The sequence below is a fragment of the Trichomycterus rosablanca genome, chromosome 20 (assembly GCF_030014385.1).
Source record: "Trichomycterus rosablanca isolate fTriRos1 chromosome 20, fTriRos1.hap1, whole genome shotgun sequence".
NCBI lineage: Eukaryota > Metazoa > Chordata > Actinopteri > Siluriformes > Trichomycteridae > Trichomycterus > Trichomycterus rosablanca.
Window position 1 is genome coordinate 16,075,649 of NC_086007.1, and position 25,993 is coordinate 16,101,641.

Below are 25,993 nucleotides of genomic sequence, written 5' to 3' on the forward strand. Positions count from 1 at the left end.
TCCAGGCCCGTCTGAAGTTTGCCAGAGAGCATATGGATGATCCAGAAGAGGATTGGGAGAATATCATGTGGTCAGATGAAACCAAAATGGAACTTTTTGGTAAAAACTCAACTCGTCGTGTTTGGAGGAAGAAGAAGAACCCAAGAACACCATACCTACTGTGAAGCATGGGGGTGGAAACATCATGCTTTGGGGCTGTTTTTCTGCAAAGGGGACAGGACGACTGATCCGTGTAAAGGGAAGAATGAACGGGGCCATGTATCGTGAGATTTTAAGCCAAAACCTCCTTCCATCAGTGAGAGCATTGAAGATGGAACGTGGCTGGGTCTTCCAGCAAGACAATGATCCCAAACACACCGCTCGGGCAATGAAGGAGTGGCTCCGTAAAAAGCATTTCAAGGTCCTGGAATGGCCTAGCCAGTCTCCAGACCTCAACCCCATAGAAAATTTGTGGAGTCCGTGTTGCCCAGCGACAGCCCCAAAACATCACTGCTCTAGAGGAGATCTGCATGGAGGAATGGGCCAAAATACCAGCTACAGTGTGTGCAAACCTGGTGAAGACTTACAGGAAACGTTTGACCTCTGTCATTGCCAACAAAGGTTATGTTACAAAGTATTGAGTCGAACTTTTGTTATTGACCAAATACTTATTTCCCACCATAATTTACAAATAAATTCTTTCAAAATCCTACAATGTGATTTCCTGGATTTCTTTTTCTCATTTTCTCTCTCATAGTTGAAGTGTACCTATGATGAAAATTACAGACCTCTCTCATTTTTCTAAGTAGGAGAACTTGCACAATCAGTGGCTGACTAAATACTTTTTGGCCCCACTGTATATATATACGTATGTATATATATATATATATATATATATATATATATATATATATATATATATATATATACAGTGTATCACAGAAGTGAGTACACCCCTCACATTTCTGCAGATATTTAAGTATATCTTTTCATGGGACAACACTGACAAAATGACACTTTGACACAATGAAAAGTAGTCTGTGTGCAGCTTATATAACAGTGTAAATTTATTCTTCCCTCAAAATAACTCAATATACAGCCATTAATGTCTAAACCACCGGCAACAAAAGTGAGTACACCCCTAAGAGACTACACCCCTAAATGTCCAAATTGAGCACTGCTTGTCATTTTCCCTCCAAAATGTCATGTGATTTGTTAGTGTTACTAGGTCTCAGGTGTGCATAGGGAGCAGGTGTGTTCAATTTAGTAGTACAGCTCTCACACTCTCTCATACTGGTCACTGAAAGTTCCAACATGGCACCTCATGGCAAAGAACTCTCTGAGGATCTTAAAAGACGAATTGTTGCGCTACATGAAGATGGCCAAGGCTACAAGAAGATTGCCAACACCCTGAAACTGAGCTGCAGCACAGTGGCCAAGATCATCCAGCGTTTTAAAAGAGCAGGGTCCACTCAGAACAGACCTCGCGTTGGTCGTCCAAAGAAGCTGAGTGCACGTGCTCAGCGTCACATCCAACTGCTGTCTTTGAAAGATAGGTGCAGGAGTGCTGTCAGCATTGCTGCAGAGATTGAAAAGGTGGGGGGTCAGCCTGTCAGTGCTCAGACCATACGCCGCACACTACATCAAATTGGTCTGCATGGCTGTCACCCCAGAAGGAAGCCTCTTCTGAAGTCTTTACACAAGAAAGCCCGCAAACAGTTTGCTGAAGACATGTCAACAAAGGACATGGATTACTGGAACCATGTCCTATGGTCTGATGAGACCAAGATTAATTTGTTTGGTTCAGATGGTCTCAAGCATGTGTGGTGGCAATCAGGTGAGAAGTACAAAGATAAGTGTGTCATGCCTACAGTCAAGCATGGTGGTGGGAATGCCATGGTCTGGGGCTGCATGAGTGCAGCAGGTGTTAGGGAGTTACATTTCATTGAGGGACACATGAACTCCAATATGTACTGTGAAATACTGAAGCAGAGCATGATCCCCTCCCTCCGGAAACTGGGTCGCAGGGCAGTGTTCCAGCATGATAATGACCCCAAACACACCTCTAAGACGACCACTGCTTTATTGAAGAGGCTGAGGGTAAAGGTGATGGACTGGCCAAGCATGTCTCCAGACCTAAACCCAATAGAACATCTTTGGGGCATCCTCAAGCGGAAGGTGGAGGAGCGCAAAGTCTCGAATATCCGCCAGCTCCGTGATGTCGTCATGGAGGAGTGGAAAAGCATTCCAGTGGCAACCTGTGAAGCTCTGGTAAACTCCATGCCCAGGAGAGTTAAGGCAGTTCTGGGAAATAATGGTGGCCACACAAAATATTGACACTTCAGGAACTTTCACTAAGGGGTGTACTCACTTTTGTTGCCGGTGGTTTAGACATTAATGGCTGTATATTGAGTTATTTTGAGGGAAGAATAAATTTACACTGTTATATAAGCTGCACACAGACTACTTTTCATTGTGTCAAAGTGTCATTTTGTCAGTGTTGTCCCATGAAAAGATATACTTAAATATCTGCAGAAATGTGAGGGGTGTACTCACTTTTGTGATACACTGTATATATATATATATATACAGTGTATCACAAAAGTGAGTACACCCCTCACATTTCTGCAGATATTTAAGTATATCTTTTCATGGGACAACACTGACAAAATGACACTTTGACACAATGAAAAGTAGTCTGTGTGCAGCTTATATAACAGTGTAAATTTATTCTTGCCTCAAAATAACTCAATATACAGCCATTAATGTCTAAACCACTGGCAACAAAAGTGAGTACACCCCTTAGTGAAAGTTCCTGAAGTGTCAATATTTTGTGTGGCCACCATTATTTCCCAGAACTGCCTTAACTCTCCTGGGCATGGAGTTTACCAGAGCTTCACAGGTTGCCACTGGAATGCTTTTCCACTCCTCCATGACGACATCACGGAGCTGGCGGATATTCGAGACTTTGCGCTCCTCCACCTTCCGCTTGAGGATGCCCCAAAGATGTTCTATTGGGTTTAGGTCTGGAGACATGCTTGGCCAGTCCATCACCTTTACCCTCAGCCTCTTCAATAAAGCAGTGGTCGTCTTAGAGGTGTGTTTGGGGTCATTATCATGCTGGAACACTGCCCTGCGACCCAGTTTCCGGAGGGAGGGGATCATGCTCTGCTTCAGTATTTCACAGTACATATTGGAGTTCATGTGTCCCTCAATGAAATGTAACTCCCCAACACCTGCTGCGCTCATGCAGCCCCAGACCATGGCATTCCCACCACCATGCTTGACTGTAGGCATGACACACTTATCTTTGTACTCCTCACCTGATTGCCGCCACACATGCTTGAGACCATCTGAACCAAACAAATTAATCTTGGTCTCATCAGACCATAGGACATGGTTCCAGTAATCCATGTCCTTTGTTGACATGTCTTCAGCAAACTGTTTGCGGGCTTTTTTGTGTAGAGACTTCAGAAGAGGCTTCCTTCTGGGGTGACAGCCATGCAGACCAATTTGATGTAGTGTGCGGCGTATGGTCTGAGCACTGACAGGCTGACCCCCCACCTTTTCAATCTCTGCAGCAACGCTGACAGCACTCCTGCGCCTATCTTTCAAAGACAGCAGTTGGATGTGACGCTGAGCACGTGCACTCAGCTTCTTTGGACGACCAACGCGAGGTCTGTTCTGAGTGGACCCTGCTCTTTTAAAACGCTGGATGATCTTGGCCACTGTGCTGCAGCTCAGTTTCAGGGTGTTGGCAATCTTCTTGTAGCCTTGGCCATCTTCATGTAGTGCAACAATTCGTCTTTTAAGATCCTCAGAGAGTTCTTTGCCATGAGGTGCCATGTTGGAACTTTCAGTGACCAGTATGAGAGAGTGTGAGAGCTGTACTACTAAATTGAACACACCTGCTCCCTATGCACACCTGAGACCTAGTAACACTAACAAATCACATGACATTTTGGAGGGAAAATGACAAGCAGTGCTCAATTTGGACATTTAGGGGTGTAGTCTCTTAGGGGTGTACTCACTTTTGTTGCCGGTGGTTTAGACATTAATGGCTGTATATTGAGTTATTTTGAGGGAAGAATAAATTTACACTGTTATATAAGCTGCACACAGACTACTTTTCATTGTGTCAAAGTGTCATTTTGTCAGTGTTGTCCCATGAAAAGATATACTTAAATATCTGCAGAAATGTGAAGGGTGTACTCACTTTTGTGATACACTGTATATATATATATATATATACATATATATATATATACAGTATATATATATATATATATATACAGTATATATATATATATATACAGTATATACAGTGTATCACAAAAGTGAGTACACCCCTCACATTTCTGCAAATATTTCATTATATCTTTTCATGGGACAACACTATAGACATGAAACTTGGATATAACTTAGAGTAGTCAGTTTACAGCTTGTATAGCAGTGTAGATTTACTGTCTTCTGAAAATAACTCAACACACAGCCATTAATGTCTAAATAGCTGGCAACATAAGTGAATACACCCCACAGTGAACATGTCCAAATTGTGCCCATATGTGTCGTTGTCCGTCCCTGGTGTCATGTGTCAAGGTCCCAGGTGTAAATGGGGAGCAGGGCTGTTAAATTTGGTGTTTTGGGTACAATTCTCTCATACTGGCCACTGGATATTCAACATGGCACCTCATGGCAAAGAACTCTCTGAGGATGTGAGAAATAGAATTGTTGCTCTCCACAAAGATGGCCTGGGCTATAAGAAGATTGCTAACACCCTGAAACTGAGCTACAGCATGGTGGCCAAGGTCATACAGCGGTTTTCCAGGACAGGTTCCACTCGGAACAGGCTTCGCCAGAGTCGACCAAAGAAGTTGAGTCCACGTGTTCGGCGTCATATCCAGAGGTTGGCTTTAAAAAATAGACACATGAGTGCTGCCAGCATTGCTGCAGAGGTTGAAGACGTGGGAGGTCAGCCTGTCAGTGCTCAGACCATACGCCGCACACTGCATCAACTCGGTCTGCATGGTCGTCATCCCAGAAGGAAGCTGACGCACAAGAAAGCCCGCAAACAGTTTGCTGCAAACAAGCAGTCCAAGAACATGGATTACTGGAATGCCCTGTGGTCTGACGAGACCAAGATAAACTTGTTTGGCTCAGATGGTGTCCAGCATGTGTGGCGGCGCCCTGGTGAGAAGTACCAAGACAACTGTATCTTGGCTACAGTCAAGCATGGTGGTGGTAGCATCATGGTCTTGGGCTGCATGAGTGTTGCTGGCACTGGGGAGCTGCAGTTCATTGAGGGAAACATGAATTCCAACATGTACTGTGACATTCTGAAGCAGAGCATGATCCCCTCCCTTCGAAAACTGGGCCTCATGGCAGTTTTCCAACAGGATAATGACCCCAAACACAACCTCCAAGATGACAACTGCCTTGCTGAGGAAGCTGAAGGTAAAGGTAATGGACTAAACCCAATTGAGCACCTGTGGCGCATCCTCAAGTGGAAGGTGGAGGAGTTCAAGGTGTCTAACATCCACCAGCTCTGTGATGTCATCATGGAGGAGTGGAAGAGGATTCCAGTAGCAAACTGTGCAAACTGTGGGAATTCCATGCCCAGGAGGGTTAAGGCAGTGCTGGATAATAATGGTGGTCAAACAAAATATTGACACTTTGGGCACAATTTGGACATGTTCACTGTGGGGTGTACTCACTTATGTTGCCAGCCATTTAGACATTAATGGCTGTGTGTTGAGTTATTTTCAGAAGACAGTAAATCTACACTGCTATACAAGTTGTACACTGACTACTCTAAGTTATATCCAAGTTTTATTTCTATAGTGATGTCCCATGAAAAGATATAATAAAATATTTGCAGAAATGTGAGGGGTGTACTCACTTTTGTGATACACTGTATATAGCTATATGAAAGGGAAGACATTTTTCTATCACATTCAACCAGTGTTAAACTAGCTGTGACTGTTCTGGACAGTCTGTCTTGCCTCTGAATATCGTGTTGTGTTCCATACAGTACCGCCCCTTTTGGGCGATTTCAGTCTGATTGAAAAAAAGTGCCTTAACATGAGAGTCTATCAGAGCACGATTTTCAAACTGTAGGCACTGCAATATAATCTCTATGGGTTCCGGGAGGGCTAGCACTTGCGTCACACGTAACCTGGTGTAGCGATAATTGGAGCAGCAACGATCTCGTCACCATCACTACCATTACCTCAGTTTGGAGCAACTCCACCGTGTCATTAAGGGAAATGCCATTCAGTGGTCATAGTAATAATAGAAATAATAAATTAGCAACTAAAGAATTAGGGCCACCCAGACCAAATTTAAACATCAAGCAAGTATTTACAAAGGGGGGAAAATCATATAAGTTACAAGTAAATTACAAGTAAGTAATGTAATTTTTAAATTGTGAATTGTGATTGCACTTATTGTATCTCCAATTAAATTATACCAATTAAATATTCTGCAGCACAAAACTATATGGAAGGATGAATCAATTAACTAACTGATCTGTTTTTAGGTGTTACTGGTTGACATGTTTACACTTTCTGTAAAAAGAATGTAAATATGGCAGTATTTTATACTTTTTAAAAATCATTAAAAGTGTAAGTACCAAATGTAATTTTTTTTAAATGCAACTCAGTGTTAATGGCTATGGTCATGAGATCAAATGCACTTTTAGGACTCTTTGTTGCTGTACAAATTCAAAACTAAACTAAACTAAATGCTACAAGAAATCATTTGTGGGACTATTCTGCACGTAGTTCCAAAACAAAAACCTAATCGCAGCTGTAAATTAATGCGCCCGCTGCCATGAAAACATGTAACCATGACAACAAGCATAGCAACTGAGGCTAGCTCTGTACTAACACGTTGCTATTGTTGTTATTTTACTGAAAAGGAAAATAATGAAGAGTTATATTCTCTTTATTGTTACTAATAATTAGTAATAATACTGTGAACAAAAGTTATAATGAGATAATGTTTTGATGAGCGCTAGGTGACAGCACTGACCCGCGATCATTTCAGTCAGCACCGCGGCACGATGCTCCCTCCTCTGCCGCTCATCACTCCGCTGCTGCCGCCACCTGCGGATCAAAAAACAAGATGTTAGTGCAATGATGCCGGTGTCACAAAACCCAACCAAAACTTACCAGGAAACTCAAACATCTTCATGTACAAATAAATGTAATTTATAGAAGGTTTATTGAAATGTTGATAAAAGAATAAACGTTAAATCGCTCGGAGCAAAGTAGGATGCGCCTGTCTCGCTCGGTAGCCGGTTAACGACTGAGCAGAGAGGAGGAAATTCTCCACTTTATATTCCATAGAACACAAACACGCGATTTCAGCTTTACATCAGAACCTCTTCTGCTGCTGCCAACAAATGTTAAACAAGAAAAACAACCAGCAGATTTTAATCTAAAATTATATACATTATTTAGCAACAGTTTCTCTGATTGTTAAGTATAAAAAGCCAATATCTTTAGAAATAAGTGGACCAACATTGTACCAACTTTGTATCATTAGAATATTCTAATAGCATGTCCAAATACAGGTGCGTCTTGAAAATAAGACTCTTGTAAAAAAAAAAATTGTTCATTTTTGTTCATAATTAATTTAAAAAAGATGAACTGTCAGATTTTATATTCATAACATGTAAAGCGACATATTTCAAGCTTTTTTGCTGTAATGTTCAGTATAGGTCATAAAAAAATTAGAAATCCAGTATTTCAAATAATTAGAATATTTCATAATATCAAACAGAAAATAATGTAAAATTCAGAAATGTCCAACTTCTGTATGTAACAAGTATGTTTATTTATACACTTAGTACTTGGTTGAGGCTCCTTTACCACAAATTACTGCCTCAATGCAGCATACTGTAGCATATCCAGGTTGCTTTGTTAGTGCCTCTCAGCTGGTCTGTATTGCTGGGTCGGGTGTTTCTTATCTTCCTTTTGACATCTTCATAAAGTTTGTCAGCAGAAAACTTCCTTGCCAAAATCTTCTGGTAATTGGCTGTGTTGATCTTGGACTAAAACACATTGTATCAACATACCAGAAGACATGGCGCCCCAAATGATCACAGACCGCAGAAACTTTGCACTGGATTTCAGACTGAATGGACACCTTCTGACAGACTGTGATAATCCATGTTGCTCATGCACTTTTTTTTTTACATTTACCCTTCCAGTCAAACAGCCAGCCTTTTTAGCAATGACCTTCTGTGGGTTACATGTACATGTTTACTTTTTTAATTAAATCATAAACAATTCACTCTTTACTCTACAAATCAAATTTCCGTTTCAAAATCATTTCAAAAAAGAAATAAAGAAGAAACATAGTAAGTGATGTGAACAGGATTAAAGGCATCCCTCCCTAATACTTGCTTATACTCAGTTCTCTCAAGCTCTTGAATGTTTGCAGAGTTCCCTGCACCAGCAGATTTCAGCTCTCCGAGTGTTATAAGGACTGAGATCAGGACTCACTGCTGGTCAGTTTAAAACATCCTATTTTTCCTTAACCATTCAGGTGTTCTTTTGGATGTGTGCTTTGTTTCATTATCCTGCTGTAGTACCAATTGTTTCAGACCTAGTTTTCTCACACTTGGAATCATGTTTTGCACTAAAGTGCTCTTTTCACCATGCCCTCGAAGGTTCTAAACTATTTCTTGGATAACAAACATCTTCATAACATTTTAACTGTTAAAGATATTTGGGGATAGATTGGGGCACCTTTTGAACTGCTTGTGCTTGGGGGTAATAACATTTCTGGTCTGCTAATACAGCTCTCTTATCTTTGTCATTGTGAACAAGGATCAGGGAATACAGCACAAGGAATACAGCACAGGATGTGTGTTAATCACTGCTATCCTCATTTAAGAGTGGAAGTCAGCAGCAGTATAGGAAGCAACATGCGATCAGGTAATTAAATATGACTAGATTGGGAACAAAATTACAAAAAAGCATCTCCAGTTTGTCAACAAATACATAAGAAAATTATTGATATGTTTAAAAACAATGTTTATCTAAGAAAGATTGGAGGGAATTTGCATATTATTATCAAGAAATATGGGGAATATTCAGTGGCAGAGGAGCAAGTCTATGCTGAACACCCATGATGACCCCAAATGGCACTGCATTTGAGGAATCTTTAATCAATAGCTGATATAACCACGCAGGCACTTAAAACTTTACTGTGCAAAAAAGAAGCCTTGTGTTAACCATGCCCAGATGCGGTGTCAATTCTCTGGGCTCTGAGGCATCTGGGATTCCACACAGTGGAAACATCAATTGTGGTCAGAAAAATCAGTACAAAAAATGTCAGGGTTTTTCTTTGGACGCCGTGTGCTCTAGACCAAAGATGAAAAGGACCAGCCAGACTGTTATCAGCAATAAGTCCAAAAGCCAGATTCTGTCATGGTAGGTTGTTGTGTAAGTGCCATTGACAAAGGTAATTTACACTTCTGTGATGGCAGAGACATCAATGAACTTTATACATCAATGCACACAATAAGAAAAAGCAAAACCACATGCTGCACACTTTACAAAGGCATGGCGTGGAACAAAAGGGTACGGGTACTGGACTGTCCCTCCTACCGTCTTTGTCCCAATAGGAAATGTGTGGAGATTTTTTAAATGAAAAATGTGACGACAACCCTGGATCGTTGAATCACTGAATTACTTTATCTCTTGGTATTCTCGGTGCCAAAATGTCTTTCATGTGTTGTGAGAAGGAATAGCAACATTACAAAGTGGTAAATACTTTATCGTTTTAACTTTTTTTGGGAATGTTTTTCAGGCCTGAAATGCAGGAATGGAGGTACAGTGTATCACAAAAGTGAGTACACCCCTCACATTTCTGCAGATATTTAAGTATATCTTTTCATGGGACAACACTGACAAAATGACACTTTGACACAATGAAAAGTAGTCTGTGTGCAGCTTATATAACAGTGTAAATTTATTTTTCCCTCAAAATAACTCAATATACAGCCATTAATGTCTAAACCACCGGCAACAAAAGTGAGTACACCCCTTAGTGAAAGTTCCTGAAGTGTCAATATTTTGTGTGGCCCCCATTATTTCCCAGAACTGCCTTAACTCTCCTGGGCATGGAGTTTACCAGAGCTTCACAGGTTGCCACTGGAATGCTTTTCCACTCCTCCATGACGACATCACGGAGCTGGCGGATATTCGAGACTTTGCGCTCCTCCACCTTCCGCTTGAGGATGCCCCAAAGATGTTCTATTGGGTTTAGGTCTGGAGACATGCTTGGCCAGTCCATCACCTTTACCCTCAGCCTCTTCAATAAAGCAGTGGTCGTCTTAGAGGTGTGTTTGGGGTCATTATCATGCTGGAACACTGCCCTGCGACCCAGTTTCCGGAGGGAGGGGATCATGCTCTGCTTCAGTATTTCACAGTACATATTGGAGTTCATGTGTCCCTCAATGAAATGTAACTCCCGAACACCTGCTGCACTCATGCAGCCCCAGACCATGGCATTCCCACCACCATGCTTGACTGTAGGCATGACACACTTATCTTTGTACTCCTCACCTGATTGCCGCCACACATGCTTGAGACCATCTGAACCAAACTAATTAATCTTGGTCTCATCAGACCATAGGACATGGTTCCAGTAATCCATGTCCTTTGTTGACATGTCTTCAGCAAACTGTTTGCGGGCTTTCTTGTGTAGAGACTTCAGAAGAGGCTTCCTTCTGGGGTGACAGCCATGCAGACCAATTTGATGTAGTGTGCGGCGTATGGTCTGAGCACTGACAGGCTGACCCCCCACCTTTTCAATCTCTGCAGCAATGCTGACAGCACTCCTGCGCCTATCTTTCAAAGACAGCAGTTGGATGTGACGCTGAGCACGTGCACTCAGCTTCTTTGGACGACCAACGCGAGGTCTGTTCTGAGTGGACCCTGCTCTTTTAAAACGCTGGATGATCTTGGCCACTGTGCTGCAGCTCAGTTTCAGGGTGTTGGCAATCTTCTTGTAGCCTTGGCCATCTTCATGTAGCGCAACAATTCGTCTTTTAAGATCCTCAGAGAGTTCTTTGCCATGAGGTGCCATGTTGGAACTTTCAGTGACCAGTATGAGAGAGTGTGAGAGCTGTACTACTAAATTGAACACACCTGCTCCCTATGCACACCTGAGACCTAGTAACACTAACAAATCACATGACATTTTGGAGGGAAAATGACAAGCAGTGCTCAATTTGGACATTTAGGGGTGTAGTCTCTTAGGGGTGTACTCACTTTTGTTGCCGGTGGTTTAGACATTAATGGCTGTATATTGAGTTATTTTGAGGGAAGAATAAATTTACACTGTTATATAAGCTGCACACAGACTACTTTTCATTGTGTCAAAGTGTCATTTTGTCAGTGTTGTACCATGAAAAGATATACTTAAATATCTGCAGAAATGTGAGGGGTGTACTCACTTTTGTGATACACTGTATATTAACAAATAAAATGAAGTTGAGTAGACAAAACTTGAAATATCACAGGTTCACACTGTCTGCAATGTAATATGTGTTTACTGGAATTTTTCCTACTACATCAACTACATTGTATTCCACTATAATGGAAAAGTTCAATTTTAGGATTGCATGTAATATGGTGACAACTGACATAGTCTCTTTATTTTTTTTAGATAGCTTACATACAGTTGCAGTGGAAATATCCAACCCACCTCACCTTAAACGGTATTTTGGTGATGTGTATAGAATAGAAATAACATACTCGAGAAGTTAACATAATTTTTAGTTTAAATGCACTTTCTTAGCAGAAAACATCCCCACACCATTACTGACCCACCACCATGCTTGAGCATGTTTTTCCTGGTCACAAACCTCACCTTTCTGGTGCCAGACAAACTGCTGCTCCCAATGATGTCACTAGGAAAACAGCCATTGTCCTTTTTGGTGCAATGAAATAATCTCTCATTTTAAAAAAAAAAAAATCAAGCACTGCAGAAAATAATAAAGTAAATCTGCATTTGGGCAGCTACATTTTTCTTTTTTTTAAATCCAAACTGGACATGGCACCAATGCATTGCAAGCAAAACACACACATTCACTTACCTACTCATATCTAGGGCAATTCAATCACCCAGCCCAACAGATTGATGCACATTTTTAGAGAGTGGGAGAAAACCAGAACACTCAAAGGACAACCATGGTCAAAATACAAAACTCCTCATATACAGTGGTGTTCAAAAAAAATAACAGTCCAACACCATTAACTTGATAAATCACTGTTTTTAGTAGAAAATATATTTCTACATAGCAAAAAATTTACTTGAAAGTGTAGTAGAGTAATGAAAACAAAACAAACCCAACAATTAGGACATGCATGCCGCTCATTCTGAGTAATTGAAGCATTGATTGAAAGGGGCTTGTTCAAAATAATAGCAGTGAGGAGTTCAATTGGTGAAGTCATTCATTCTGCAGAAGAACTGGTGTCAATTTTGGCCCTTATTTAAGGTAGGAGGGGGGCAAATGTTGCACAGCTTGGTCATAGTGCATTTCCTTTTGAAATACTGGGTAAAATGGGTTGTTCCAGACATTGTTCTGATGAACAGCATACTTTTGATTAAAAAGTTGATTGTAGAGGGAAAAAACATACAGAGAAGTGCAGCAAATTATAGGCTGCTCATCTAAAATGATCTCAAATGCCTTGAAGTGACAACCAAAACCTGAAAGACACAGAAGGAAGTGTGGAACTACTGTTCGAATGGCTTGAAGAATAGCCAGAATGGCAAAGGTTCAGCCAGTGATCACCTCCAGAAAGATCAAGGAACATGTGAAGTTACCAGTGAGTACAGAAGATAATTAAGTGAAGCCAATTTACCAGCAAGAACTCCTTGCAAAGTCCCGTTCTTAAGAAAAAGACACGTCCTGAATGGGGTAAAATTTGCCAAGGAACACATTAACTGGTCCAAAGAGAAATGGCTCAACATTTTGTGGACTGGTGAAAGCAAAATTGTTCTTTTTGGGTCTAGTGGCCGTAGACAGTATGTCAGACGACCCCTGAGCACTGAATTCGAGCCAAAGTTCACTGTGAAGACAGTAAAGCATGGTGGTACAAAATGATGATATGGGGATGTTTTTCATACCATGGTGTTACGCCTATTTATGGCATACGAGGGATCATGGATCAGTTTAAATATATCAGAATACTTGAGATCATGTTGACCTATGTCGAAGAAGAAATGTCCTTAAAATGGGTGTTTTAACATGACAATGACCCAAAACATCTTGGTTACAGACAAACAAGATTGAGGTAAATAGAGTGGTCAGCCCAATCCCCTGACTTTAATCCCATAGAGAACTTGTGTTCTGACATCTGAAATGCGTTCTTTTGAGGCAAAACCCAAAATTGCAGAAGAACTGTGGAATGTAGTCTAATCATCCTGGACAGGAATACCTGTTCAGAGGTGCCAGAAGTTGGTCGACTCCATGCAACACAGATCTCAGAAACAATTGTTATGATACCAAATATTAGTTCAATAATTTAAAGTACAGTGAAACCTCAAACATTTATTTCAGTTTATAGATACATTTTATGAGTTTTTAAAGAAAAATGCTGGCACTGCTATTTTTTTTGAACAGCCTAATATTCATTTTTCTTAACTTTCTGTAAAGGATGAACACAAACTGGCAACATTTTGTTAATGTTTTGATTTAGAATTGAAAGTGTAGTATTTTCAGTGCATTTGCATCTATGGAAATAAAAGTTATTATAATGATTTTGTGCTTTATTCACTTTTTTAAAATCACTGCTATTTTTTTGAACACCACTGTACATGATGATTAAACTGAGGTTTGCGTTGCTGCGAATATGACATACTATTAATGCAATCATGCATTACTGATTTGTTTACACCCTATAAAATCTACATTCCCTTCCAAGAGTCAAATTTTTCTTTTCCACAATGAATTATATTTTTACTCTAAAATCACATCTGGTTCTACAAACCGATTTATTGTTTCATATGAGAGAGTTGATTTGTTCATAATGAAATCACTTTCTAGCCAAACTTCTTCTGCTATAAAACTGACCTGAGATAAAGGCCAACCATAGACAGTTTTGAAATAAACCAAGCGGGTGGGTAACACTGTGCCTTTACAGCAAGAAGGTCCTGGATTTGAGTGCGGAGTGGTCCTGGTCCTTTCTGTGTGGGTTTTCTCTGGGAAATGCAAGTTAGGTTAATTGGAGATACAAAACTGGCTGTGATGGTTATGACATTAAACATGAACTGATAAATAGTGTAACCTGTAACTACCTGTCCTGTCATGAACGTAACCAAAGTGTAAAACATGACATTAAAATCCTAATAAACAAATAAACCAGGCTGTTTAAATGTTTTTAAATTTTTCATCCAAAACTTCGTTTCCTCAAGGTTTTTCTCCCTTTTTCTCCCGATTTTTAGCGCATCCAATTTTTACCCAATTGCATTATGCTGCCTTTCTACTGGTGCTGATCCCCGCTCCGATTGAGGAGAGCGAACTGAAACACGCACCCTCCGACACGTGCACACTAGCCAACTGCATCTTTTTACCTGCACGAAGTGAGTTGATATGCAGATCAGCCTTGTGAACAGACAGCCACACCCTTATTGCATTATTTCTCTACTCTGTGCAGATGCCATCAATCAGCCTGCAGAGGTCATAATTGCATCAGTTATGAGGTCCCTCTCCGGCTCCCTCCCTGTATGAACAACAGCCAAACAATGTTAATATAGCCACCCAGCCCAGCCGGATGGCAGAGCTGAGATTTGATTCATTGAGATTGTATTCAAAATCCCAGCTCTGGTGTGCTAGAGTATTTTACCGCTGCGTCACCTGAGCAGCTATCATTACTTTCTTTATTAAAACCTTCTGTAGTATGCTACAGAGATGCATGGCTTTCCTATTTTCTAAGTCATGTAGGTGTCAATTCTTCTCCACATTTGATTAATGAGAAAAAAACAGGGACATAGACCCAGTTTATAATAGGTGGTTTACAATCTACATGATCATAAAGTACACTGTATGTATCTTATAACAGTCCTTGTGTACTCCACGGATCAGTTACTCAAGAAACAAATAACTTCAAAATACATGATTTTAAAGTTGTTTTAAAAAACATTTTAGTTTAAACTGCATAACCATATAAACTACTTTACAATGAGGCACAAAACTTAGTAAAATAAAATAATATTAGACAAATACATTTACATGTACTGTATTAATGTAGACTTTTAAATGAAGTGCAGCAGTACGCAGAGGTGCTTATACGATAACTGCTGTTTGTTAGACATGTCCATGGGACAGTAAGATGTAAACATTTACAAAACAATACACAACCATGAAATGTAAACAGTAAGTCTGGTGCAATTTTTTGTTAGCATTGTTACTGCTGTTACACTACATGGCCAAAAGATGTGACCACCTAATCACAACTACAAATCTTTGTAGAACATCACATACAAAAATGAACATTAATTTGAAACTGGTCATTCTTTTGCAAGATTTTGAAAAATGAAATATACAGAATTACTGTGATTTCAATTATTGTTGTAAAACAAAACATTAGCAATGTCAGGCATACACACCAAGTCTACAGTTGGCACTGTGCACTTAGCCAGGTAGCTATCAAGGCATACAACAAACCTGGGTGCGTACTTCAGACTCTCAGATGGTAAAGCACAATTTATTACTTTAGTCAACCTCCACTGATCAGCCATAAAATTAAAACCACCTCCTTGTTTCTACACTCACTGTCCATTTTATCAGCTCCACTTACCATATAGAAGCACTTTGTAGTTCTACAATTACTGACTGCAGTCCATCTGTTTCTCTGCATGCTTTTTTAGCCTCCTTTCATGCTGTTCTTCAACGGTCAGGACTCTCACAGAACCACTACAGAGCAGGTATTATTTGGATGGTGGAACAGCACCCCGTGGGCAGCGTCCAGTGACCTCTGATAAAGGTCTACAAGATGACCAACTTGAACAGCAGCAATAGATGAGCGAGCGTCTCTGACTTTACATCTACAAGGTGGACCAACTAGGTAGGAGTGTCTAATAGAGTGAACAGTGAGTGGACACGGTATTTAAAAACTCCAGCAGTGCTGCCGTGTCTGATCCATTCATACCAGCACAACACACACTAACACACCACCACCATGTCAGTCACTGCAGTGCTGAGAATGATCCACCACCTAAATAATACCTGCTCTGTAGTGGTCCTGACCATTGAAGAACAGGGTGAAAGCAGGTTAAAAAGGTATGTAGAGAAATAGATGGACTACAGTCAGTAATTGTAGAACTACAAAATGCTTCTATATGGTATAAGTGGAGCTGAAAAAATGGACAGTGAGTGTAGAAACAAGGAGGTGGTTTTAATGTTATGGCTGATCAGTGTATTTCCACTGTTCCAGAGTCCTCCAGTGGCATGCATCAAGCCTTGAGCACACTACACAACATAAATGGCTGCTTTCAACACTTTGGGACTTTAAATCTATTCACAAATCCAAGACTGCCACAGAAATAAACACTAAAACTCTGGGTGGCAGCACAATTTTTGTCAAAATAAAAGCATTCATGTACAAAACAGAAGATGCTTTAAAGATACAAGGAGCAGAAAAGCCAAAACTGCTTATTACAGTGCATAATTAAAACTGCACTGTAAAGGGGAGTGTAATTAACAAGTTTACAAAATATTCATGTAATTCAGTGTGAAATACTTAAGCATACACTTAAGCTGCACACAAAGGGCGAGGAGTGGGCATTACTTCGGTACTTTTACTTCATAACACTGTATAGGATTTACCACAGAGTTTGGTCAAAATAGTGTGCTAAATTACTTTACCAATGGTCAGGTTACTTTTCAGTACATAGTTTGGTGTTTGGGACAACACATTAGCCTATGGAGCAGAAAGTTTAAGAAAAATATATGAACTTTGTAATGTGCTTCTCATATAATAAGCCTTTCCTGTTATAAGCCTCTGTTCAGGTTGCCTAGCCTTCATCGGCTGCTTCTATGGTGTGGTCTTGCACTGAATGAATTTCAAACATGCTTAAAAATCCCAGAGGATTAATGATTGGCAACTGGAGAAACTGGGTTGCTAGGCAATGCACAAACACAAGATTGCTTGTAAATGCCATGAACCAATCAAGGGAAAACTCAGGCACTCTTTCTGGAAATGACACATCACTCTAGCTAAATGGTACAGTGTGATCTAATACTTGTTTGTGGTTGCACAGCCATGAAAACAGTAGAACAGTTCTTTTTGTACTAATGTTGCTTCCAGAGGTTGTTTAGAACTCAGTAATAAGTGTTGTAATCAAGGACATGCTATTTCTACATGTTACACATTTCAACAAGCACTCTCCTTTCCTTTTCTGTAAGAGTGTACGGTTTCAGGACTGGGCTGTTGTTGCTTGTGTAGACATTTCACTATTAGTGTCATGGGATGGCTCCAGTAAGACGCTGAATATGACCCAATCCACTGCTAGTGTTTGTCCCCAAAGATCACATAGCTGTATGATTGATCATGTATCAGTTAGCCACACTCGCTAAGTAGAAGTGAGACTCATATATGTTTCTTTTTTCATTTACCACATCAACATTCTGGACTCATTCATCGTAATGCAGGGACGACAAAAACTTGTCAACATCTAGGTCATGTGGGAAGGAGTCGAGCAGCTTCTTCTGTTTCTACAGGACAGAGGGAAAAACAGACATTTTAAGATGTGACGTCAGTAAATATTATTTTGTCTTTCTGTCATTCTAAAAGTAATTTTAACTGGTTGGGTCTGGTATGGCTTTGTAAGTGTGGTAAATATAAGTCAATCCAATCTGAATCTAAACAACAGCTGATCTATCAGTATAGAATAGCATGTTGTTAAAAACAACAACCTTACTATCATTCAGCAATTAAGTCAATGTTGGATTAATGCTGTTGGTTAAAGGTCACTTGAATTCATTTTAAAAAGCTGACACTCAGTTTAAACTAAGAGAGTTGAGGCTTTTTTCAGAGACAGTGCATTGCCAATTATTATGCTGAAATACTTAATGAACTTATATTATTTAAATCAAGAACGATTAAACATTGAAAATCACAAACAGAGGCTTTCATGTGTGCATGGAATCAGACTGCATGTTAAAACTCTGAATATGTGGATCTCTGTAATATTTTTATAGAAACAATATGGATTTTGCATGATTTGCAATGGTTTTGCATCATGTCCCAGTGTATTATACACTGATAAAATTATGACCACCTCTTGTTTCTACACTCACTGTCTATTTTTTCAGTTCCATTTACCATATAGATGCACTTTGTAGTTCTACAGTTACTGACTGTAGTCCATCTATTTCTCTAAATACTTTTTTAGCCTGCTTTCACCCTGTTCTTCAATGGTCAGGACCCCCACAGGACCACCACAGAGTAGGTATTATTTGAGTGGTGGATCATTCTCAGCACTGCAGTGACTGACATGGTGGTGGTGTGTTAGTGTGTGTTGTGCTGGTATGAGTGGATAAGACACAGCAGCACTGATGGAGTTTTTAAACACATCACTGTCACTGCTGGACTAAGAATAGTTCACCAACCAAAAATTTTCAGCCAACAGCGCCCCATGGGCAGCGTCCTGTGACCACTGATGAAGGTCTAGTAGATGACCAACTCGAACAGCATCGATGGATGAACAATCGTCTCTGACTTTACATCTACAAGTTGGACCAACTAGGTAGGAGTGTCTAATAGAGTGGACAGTGAGTTGACACGGTATTTAAAAACTCCAGCAGCGCTGCTGTGTCTGATCCACTCATACCAGCACAACACACACTAACACACCACCACCATGTCATTGTCACTGCAGTGCTGAGAATGATCCACCACCTAAATAATACCTGATCTGTGGTGGTCCTGTGGGGGTCCTGACCCTTGAAGAACAGGGTGAAAGCAGGTTAAAAAAAGTATGTAGAGAAACAGATGGACTACAGTAATTGTAGAACTACAAAGTGCTTCTATATGGTAAGTGGAGCTGATAAAATGGACAGTGTGTGTAGAAACAAGGAGATGGTTTTAATATTATGGCTGATCAGTGTAGCATTGGTGTAAAAATATAAATTCAGAAAGCTGACCTGGATCTTCTGACGATATTTATCGCACAGTTCTACATTACTGCTTATTACAGTTATGCTGCTTTTTTTTATTAAATAAATATTCATCTGCTTTTAACAAAGGATGCTTGTTGGTTATTGTTTAGCCATCAATTAATATACAGTGGTGTTCAAAATAATAGCAGTCCAACACCATTAACCTGATAAATCACTGTTTTTAGTAGAAATTATATTTCTACATAACAAAAAATGTACTTGAAAGTGTAGTAGAGTAATGAAAACAAAACAAACCCAACAATTAGGACATGCATGCTGCTCATTCTGAGTAACTGAAGCATTGATTGAAAGGGGCTTGTTCAAAATAATAGCAGTGAGGAGTTCAATTGGTGAAGTCATTCATTCTGCAGAAGAACGGGTGTCAATTTTGGCCCTTATTTAAGGTAGGAGGGGGGCAAATGTTGCACAGCTTGGTCATAGTGCATTTCCTTCTGAAATACTGGGTAAAATGGGTTGTTCCAGACATTGTTTTGATGAACAGCGTACTTTGATTAAAAAGTTGATTGTAGAGCGAAAAAACATACAGAGAAGTGCAGCAAATTATAGGCTGCTCTGCTAAAATGATCTCAAATGCCTTGAAGTGATGACCAAAACCTGAAAGATGCGGAAGGAAGTGTGGAACTACTGTTCGAATGGCTCGAAGAATAGCCAAAATGGCAAATACTCAGCCAGTGATCACCTCCAGAAAGATCAAGGAACATGCGAAGTTACCATTGAGTACAGAAGATGATTAAGTGAAGCCAATTTACCAGCTAAAACTCCTTGCAAAGTCCCGTTCTTAAGAAAAAGACGTCCTGAATGGGGTAAAATTTGCCAAGGAACACATTAACTGGTCCAAAGAGAAATGGCTCAACATTTTGTGGACTGGTGAAAGCAAAATTGTTCTTTTTGGGTCTAGTGGCCGTAGACAGTATGTCAGACGACCCCTGAGCACTGAATTCGAGCCAAAGTTCACTGTGAAGACAGTAAAGCATGGTGGTACAAAATGATGATATGGGGATGTTTTTCATACCATGGTGTTACGCCTATTTATGGCATACGAGGGATCATGGATCAGTTTGAATATATCAGAATACTTGAGGAGATCATGTTGACCTATGTCGAAGAAGAAATGTCCTTAAAATGGATGTTTTAACATGACAATGACCCAAAACATCTTGATTACAGACAAACAAGATTGAGGTAATAGAGTGGTCAGCCCAATCCCCTGACTTTAATCCCAGAGAGAACTTGTGTTCTGACATCTGAAGCACGTGTTTTTTTAGGCAAAACCCAAAATTGCAGAAGAACTGTGGAATGTAGTCTAATCATCCTGGACTGGAATACCTGTTCAGAGGTGCCAGAAGTTGGTCGACTGCATGCAACACAGATCTCAGAAAAAAATTGTTCTGCCACTAAATATTAGTTCAGTAATTTAAAGTAAAGTGAAACCTCAAACATTTTTTTCAGTTTATACATACATTTTTTGAGTTTTTAAAGAAAAATGCTGGCACTGCTATTTTTTTGAACAGCCTAATATTCATTTTTCTTAACTTTCTGTAAAGGATAAACACAAACTGGCTAAATTTGAAAGTGTAGTATTTTCAGTGCATTTGCATTTATGGAAATAAAAGTTATTAAAATGATTTTGTGCTTTATTCACTTTTTTTAAAATCACTGCTATTTTTTTGAACACCACTGTACATGCCACTGTCCCAAAGTTATTTATTTTTTAACCTACTGTAAAATTCCTTTATAAACATTTAAGATTTAAGGTGTAAACAGCATATGATATCGTCCTACTCCATGTTGCCTAAAGAAGGTCCAAGAAGGTTGGATTAAAAAAAACCCAGGTTATATTGATCATTATGCGACTTAGCCTGTAGATAATAATAATATACGGATGCAACATGATGTCTACAGAGTTCATGACAGCCCTCAGTGTGGCAATTTATTCACAGTAAATATGTCTACTTACTTTAGTCTTCTTCTTACTTCCTGATGAACTAGAAAGCTGCAGTTCTTTTTTTGCTGTAGGGCTTGGCTCAGCATGCTTTCGTTTTTTTCCTTTGGAGGAGCTCGATTTAGCCATGTCTGCCTCCTTCTGCCATAAGCTGTCTTTTAGAGGCCCTCCTGTCCTAGCTGCACGCGACAAGATCATGAGTGTGTGGGCGGCCATGTTGATGCTGTTCTCACTACCAGCTTCACTGGCTGGGCTGCAGGAAGGAAGATCAGGTGTAGCAGGAGGAGCCAAGTGTTTTGGTGTGCCCTCTGCTTCACGCCTTTGCCTTAAGGGCGTTCTCAAGCCATCCAAAAAGTCCTCTTGGAGTCGACCTGGTCCCGGTGTTCTTGGAAGAGACAGGTCTGAGGGGCCTTTCCTTCTGGGAGGTGTGGAGATGGGACTCTGGCTTTGAATGTCCTGCAACATCTCTGCTGCTTGCTTGGTCAGAGGGCTTGTCTTGCATATAGATTTACTACAGCCACCAGCAACAGGTTGAGGGGATCGTACTGAAAATGGAGAAGCAGTTGCCTGTCGTGACTCATGCAGACTGCCTTCTACCTCGTTCTCCTTGTTTGAAGTGACACCGGGTGAATCTTGTCTGATGCCACTGTCAACATTTCCATCTGATTTTTCAAGTGTTCCCTCATGTGAGGAGTCTTTTAGGATGCTGGTGGACTTTAGCTTGATGCTCTGAGAAGAAGACTTTAAACTGTCCACAGTGTTTGTTGATGGCGCTGCACTACTTTCTACGTTTGGCTGTGACTTTGTAGGTGGTCCTTGGAGAGTGGCATTATTTGATGAGTTACTGGTAGTGGCAGTCTGCTTGGTTTCTGGCTTTGTGCTTTTTGTAGTCTCTTTTTGCTGGAGAGGTCCAAAAGCCTTGTCTAGTTCCTCTGGTATTCGTATAGTCTCTACCCTCCTCTTGGCATTAGTGTTGCCTAAAATGCTAGTCTGGGTTCGCTCTGTCCCTAAGGACTCCTTTACTCCAAGGGAAGCAGAAGTACTTGCATTTGTCTGGCCAGCACTCTCATCAAAGCAAAGTATCCTGCGGTGACTGGGGCTGGCTTCTGTACCACTCTGTATCTGCACTGAGCCTTGAGAGCTGGCTGGAACCTGGCTGGACCCAGATGTTCCCACTTTTCCTGAAAAACATTAGGTGGATATGTCTTTAATATGGCAAATCATCACACATTCAGATAGCATTCAGCCAGTTACCCAAATTCAGTCTAAACATTACTTAAACAGAACCAGTCTGGCAACATGAAGCAGGCTAGAAGGTGTTGAAAGGCAGTTAATGATTCCACATTTTAAAGAGGTTCGAATACAGATGCAAAACTAAGCACTAATCACCATGATCATCATCAAAACACCAACTGCAGGGACAACTGCATCTTTTCTAAAAATAGGTCTTTATTCATCAGATTCAGCTGTAGTAACTTGAAGCATTGGTGTAATGTACTAAAACACAATACTATTTTGAATCAGTAATTGGAGTCTTACCCAGTTCCACACTGTCCTTAGGCATCAATTTAGGTATTGGCAAAGCCTTTGCAGTTTGGTTTATAAATGTCGGACCAGGCATTGCCAGCATCTGTAAAACAAATAGTAATTACACTATATTTAATCAGAATTAAATTTTTCTCCAAATAAACTGAGGAATGCATACAAAAATTACATAATGTATCAAAATGTCAACCACTTATCTTCCAATACACTATTTACTAGTAATACAACATTTAATGGATGCATTGCACTTCCGTGTGTTGAGTATTGTATTAAATTTAATTACACAGAATTTCACCCCTAAATCTACTATTGCAGAGACAGATTTTAAAGGTTTTAGCACTAAGATTAACAGAATAGCCTTATGAGCCTCTAGAATAAGATCACAAAGTTGGAAAGCGTATGATTGTCCCCGAAACTGTAAAACTGTCTAAAACAGAACTTACAATATTTCTGCACAATTTAAATACACTAACCCTAGGAATTTTGGCTCAATCATTTACAAAATTGTTTTAATTTATTATTACTACAGGATGAATTCTTTTATCTGCACAATATCTCTAAAAAGAAACGTACTTTCTGTTTAAATTAAATGATTTTTTAAATTAATTTTGAGTATGTATGGTTTGTATAAATCCAATTCATTCAAATTATTCTCAAGGCCACCCAAGGAGGATGGGTCCCTGCTGAGTGTGGTTTATCTCAAGGTTTCTTCCTGTAATTTTAAGGGAGTTTTTCGTTGCCACCGTCACCTTTGGCTTGCTCAACAAGGGTTTTTGGTCACAGTATATCACAGTTGCATGACTGATCACACACTTTGAACAGTGCTTGCAAATACTGAACCTTTGATAGATCTTACTTTAATAACTAATTATGATCCCCTTTCTTTTGTTATCATCAATTCACCTGGTAATTGTAAACTGTTTCACAATGGTGTAGAAAAATTTGTAAACATGTTAATGTCCCAATGTTTTAAGAGCATGTTCCAGACATTAAATCTAACATTTTATTTAGTTTTACATAATACAACTACACTGGACAGCCAAGACATTTAAAGTCATTTCTTTGTACTTCCATGCAACCAAGAAGCATGCGTTCATGAGGACCAGCTTAAGTACTGCGACACTGTATGCATTACCTGGTTGTGAACCACAGTAATTTTTCCTGTACTGTTCTGTCCAAAAACAGACACTGGGACTGCCATATTCTGCAGCATAGGCTGAACCGGAGAGGAAAAGATAATGGCTGATGCTAGACATGAAAAAATAAAATTTAGTTAATAAAGTTACAACAATGACAGCAAAGACAAATCCAAATACAAAGTCTAATCAAAAATTTTCAAAGCAATTTGGAATACACAGCTGGAGAAATATGTTAGCAAATTTGTGTAGAACCTAAGGTATGGGTTGTAAGTGAAACAGGCTGCAACACAAACAGTATACAGGTCCTTCTAAAAAAATTAGCATATTGTGATAAAGTTCATTATTTTCCATAATGTAATGATAAAAATTAAACTTTCATATATTTTAGATTCATTGCACACCAACTGAAATATTTCAGGTCTTTTATTGTTTTAATACTGATGATTTTGGCATACAGCTCATGAAAACCCAAAATTCCTATCTCAAAAAATTAGCATATCATGAAAAGGTTCTCTAAACGAGCTATTAACCTAATCATCTGAATCAACGAATTAACTCTAAACACCTGCAATAGATTCCTGAGGCTTTTAAAAACTCCCAGCCTGGTTCATTACTCAAAACTGCATTCTTGGGTAAGACTGCCGACCTGACTGCTGTCCAGAAGGCCATCATTGACACCCTCAAGCAAGAGGGTAAGACAGAAAGAAATTTCTGAACGAATAGGCTGTTCCCAGAGTGCTGTATCAAGGCACCTCAGTGGGAAGTCTGTGGGAAGGAAAAAGTGTGGCAGAAAACGCTGCACAACGAGAAGAGGTGACCGGACCCTGAGGAAGATTGTGGAGAAGGGCCGATTCCAGACCTTGGGGGACCTGCGGAAGCAGTGGACTGAGTCTGGAGTAGAAACATCCAGAGCCACCGTGCACAGGCGAATGCAGGAAATGGGCTACAGGTGCCGCATTCCCCAGGTCAAGCCATTTTTGAACCAGAAACAGCGGCAGAAGCGCCTGACCTGGGCTACAGAGAAGCAGCACTGGACTGTTGCTCAGTGGTCCAAAGTACTGTTTTCGGATGAAAGCAAATTTTGCATGTCATTCGGAAATCAAGGTGCCAGAGTCTGGAGGAAGACTGGGGAGAAGGAAATGCCAAAATGCCTGAAGTCCAGTGTCAAGTACCCACAGTCAGTGATGGTCTGGGGTGCCATGTCAGCTGCTGGTGTTGGTCCACTGTGTTTTATCAAGGGCAGGGTCAATGCAGCTAGCTATCAGGAGATTTTGGAGCACTTCATGCTTCCATCTGCTGAAAAGCTTTATGGAGATGAAGATTTCATTTTTCAGCACGACCTGGCACCTGCTCACAGTGCCAAAACCACTGGTGAATGGTTTACTGACCATGGTATTACTGTGCTCAATTGGCCTGCCAACTCTCCTGACCTGAACCCCATAGAGAATCTGTGGGATATTGTGAAGAGAAAGTTGAGAGACACAAGACCCAACACTCTGGATGAGCTTAAGGCCGCTATCGAAGCATCCTGGGCCTCCATAACACCTCAGCAGTGCCACAGGCTGATTGCCTCCATGCCACGCCGCATTGAAGCAGTCATTTCTGCAAAAGGATTCCCGACCAAGTATTGAGTGCATAACTGAACATAATTATTTGAAGGTTGACTTTTTTTGTATTAAAAACACTTTTCTTTTATTGGTCGGATGAAATATGCTAATTTTTTGAGATAGGAATTTTGGGTTTTCATGAGCTGTATGCCAAAATCATTAGTATTAAAACAATAAAAGACCTGAAATATTTCAGTTGGTGTGCAATGAATCTAAAATATATGAAAGTTTAATTTTTATCATTACATTATGGAAAATAATGAACTTTATCACAATATGCTAATTTTTTGAGAAGGACCTGTAATACTGTACTACTAAAAGTGTATTTTATAGACTAGTTAAACAGAATAGTACTGTTAAATATAAATGTGCACATATTATGTGATTTGAAACAGACAGAAAACAGCACAAGAGTGCATTTCAGCATCTGCTGGCAAAACATTAATGATCTGAATTTAGGCCAAACTGGCAATCCCATTCACTTATTTAAAAGTTTTTTCACTCTTATGACACTAAGAAAAAACAAAAGGAACAAAATGTAGATTTTTTTTTTAACATGCAACATGCATTTAAAAAT

The 25,993-nt window shown here is 39.9% G+C and overlaps 2 protein-coding genes across 3 annotated transcripts in view; one reads left to right on the plus strand and one right to left on the minus strand.

Annotated features, from left to right (window-relative positions):
- Positions 1-6,924: 6,924 nt before the first annotated feature.
- Positions 6,925-25,993, minus strand: part of npat (nuclear protein, ataxia-telangiectasia locus) — a 30,137-nt gene continuing 11,068 nt past the window's right edge. Inside the window, exons 14-18 of one of the 2 annotated variants that reach the window (XM_063016582.1) lie at positions 23,806-23,918; positions 22,665-22,755; positions 21,141-22,306; positions 17,618-17,716; positions 6,925-7,085 (exon numbers count right to left, since the gene is read on the minus strand). In XM_063016582.1, coding sequence (XP_062872652.1) covers positions 17,636-17,716; positions 21,141-22,306; positions 22,665-22,755; positions 23,806-23,918 — 1,451 coding nt within the window. In that variant the 3' untranslated portion in view covers positions 6,925-7,085; positions 17,618-17,635. Of the gene's footprint in view, positions 7,086-16,368; positions 17,717-21,140; positions 22,307-22,664; positions 22,756-23,805; positions 23,919-25,993 lie in introns of those variants that run through there. The other variant, XM_063016581.1, reaches the window with a different exon arrangement.
- hif1al (hypoxia inducible factor 1 subunit alpha, like) overlaps positions 17,690-25,993 on the plus strand; it is a 45,731-nt gene continuing 37,427 nt past the window's right edge. The window contains exon 1 of the mRNA XM_063016585.1: positions 17,690-17,756. The gene's annotated coding sequence lies outside the window, so the exon portion shown is untranslated. The remainder of the gene's footprint in view (positions 17,757-25,993) is intronic.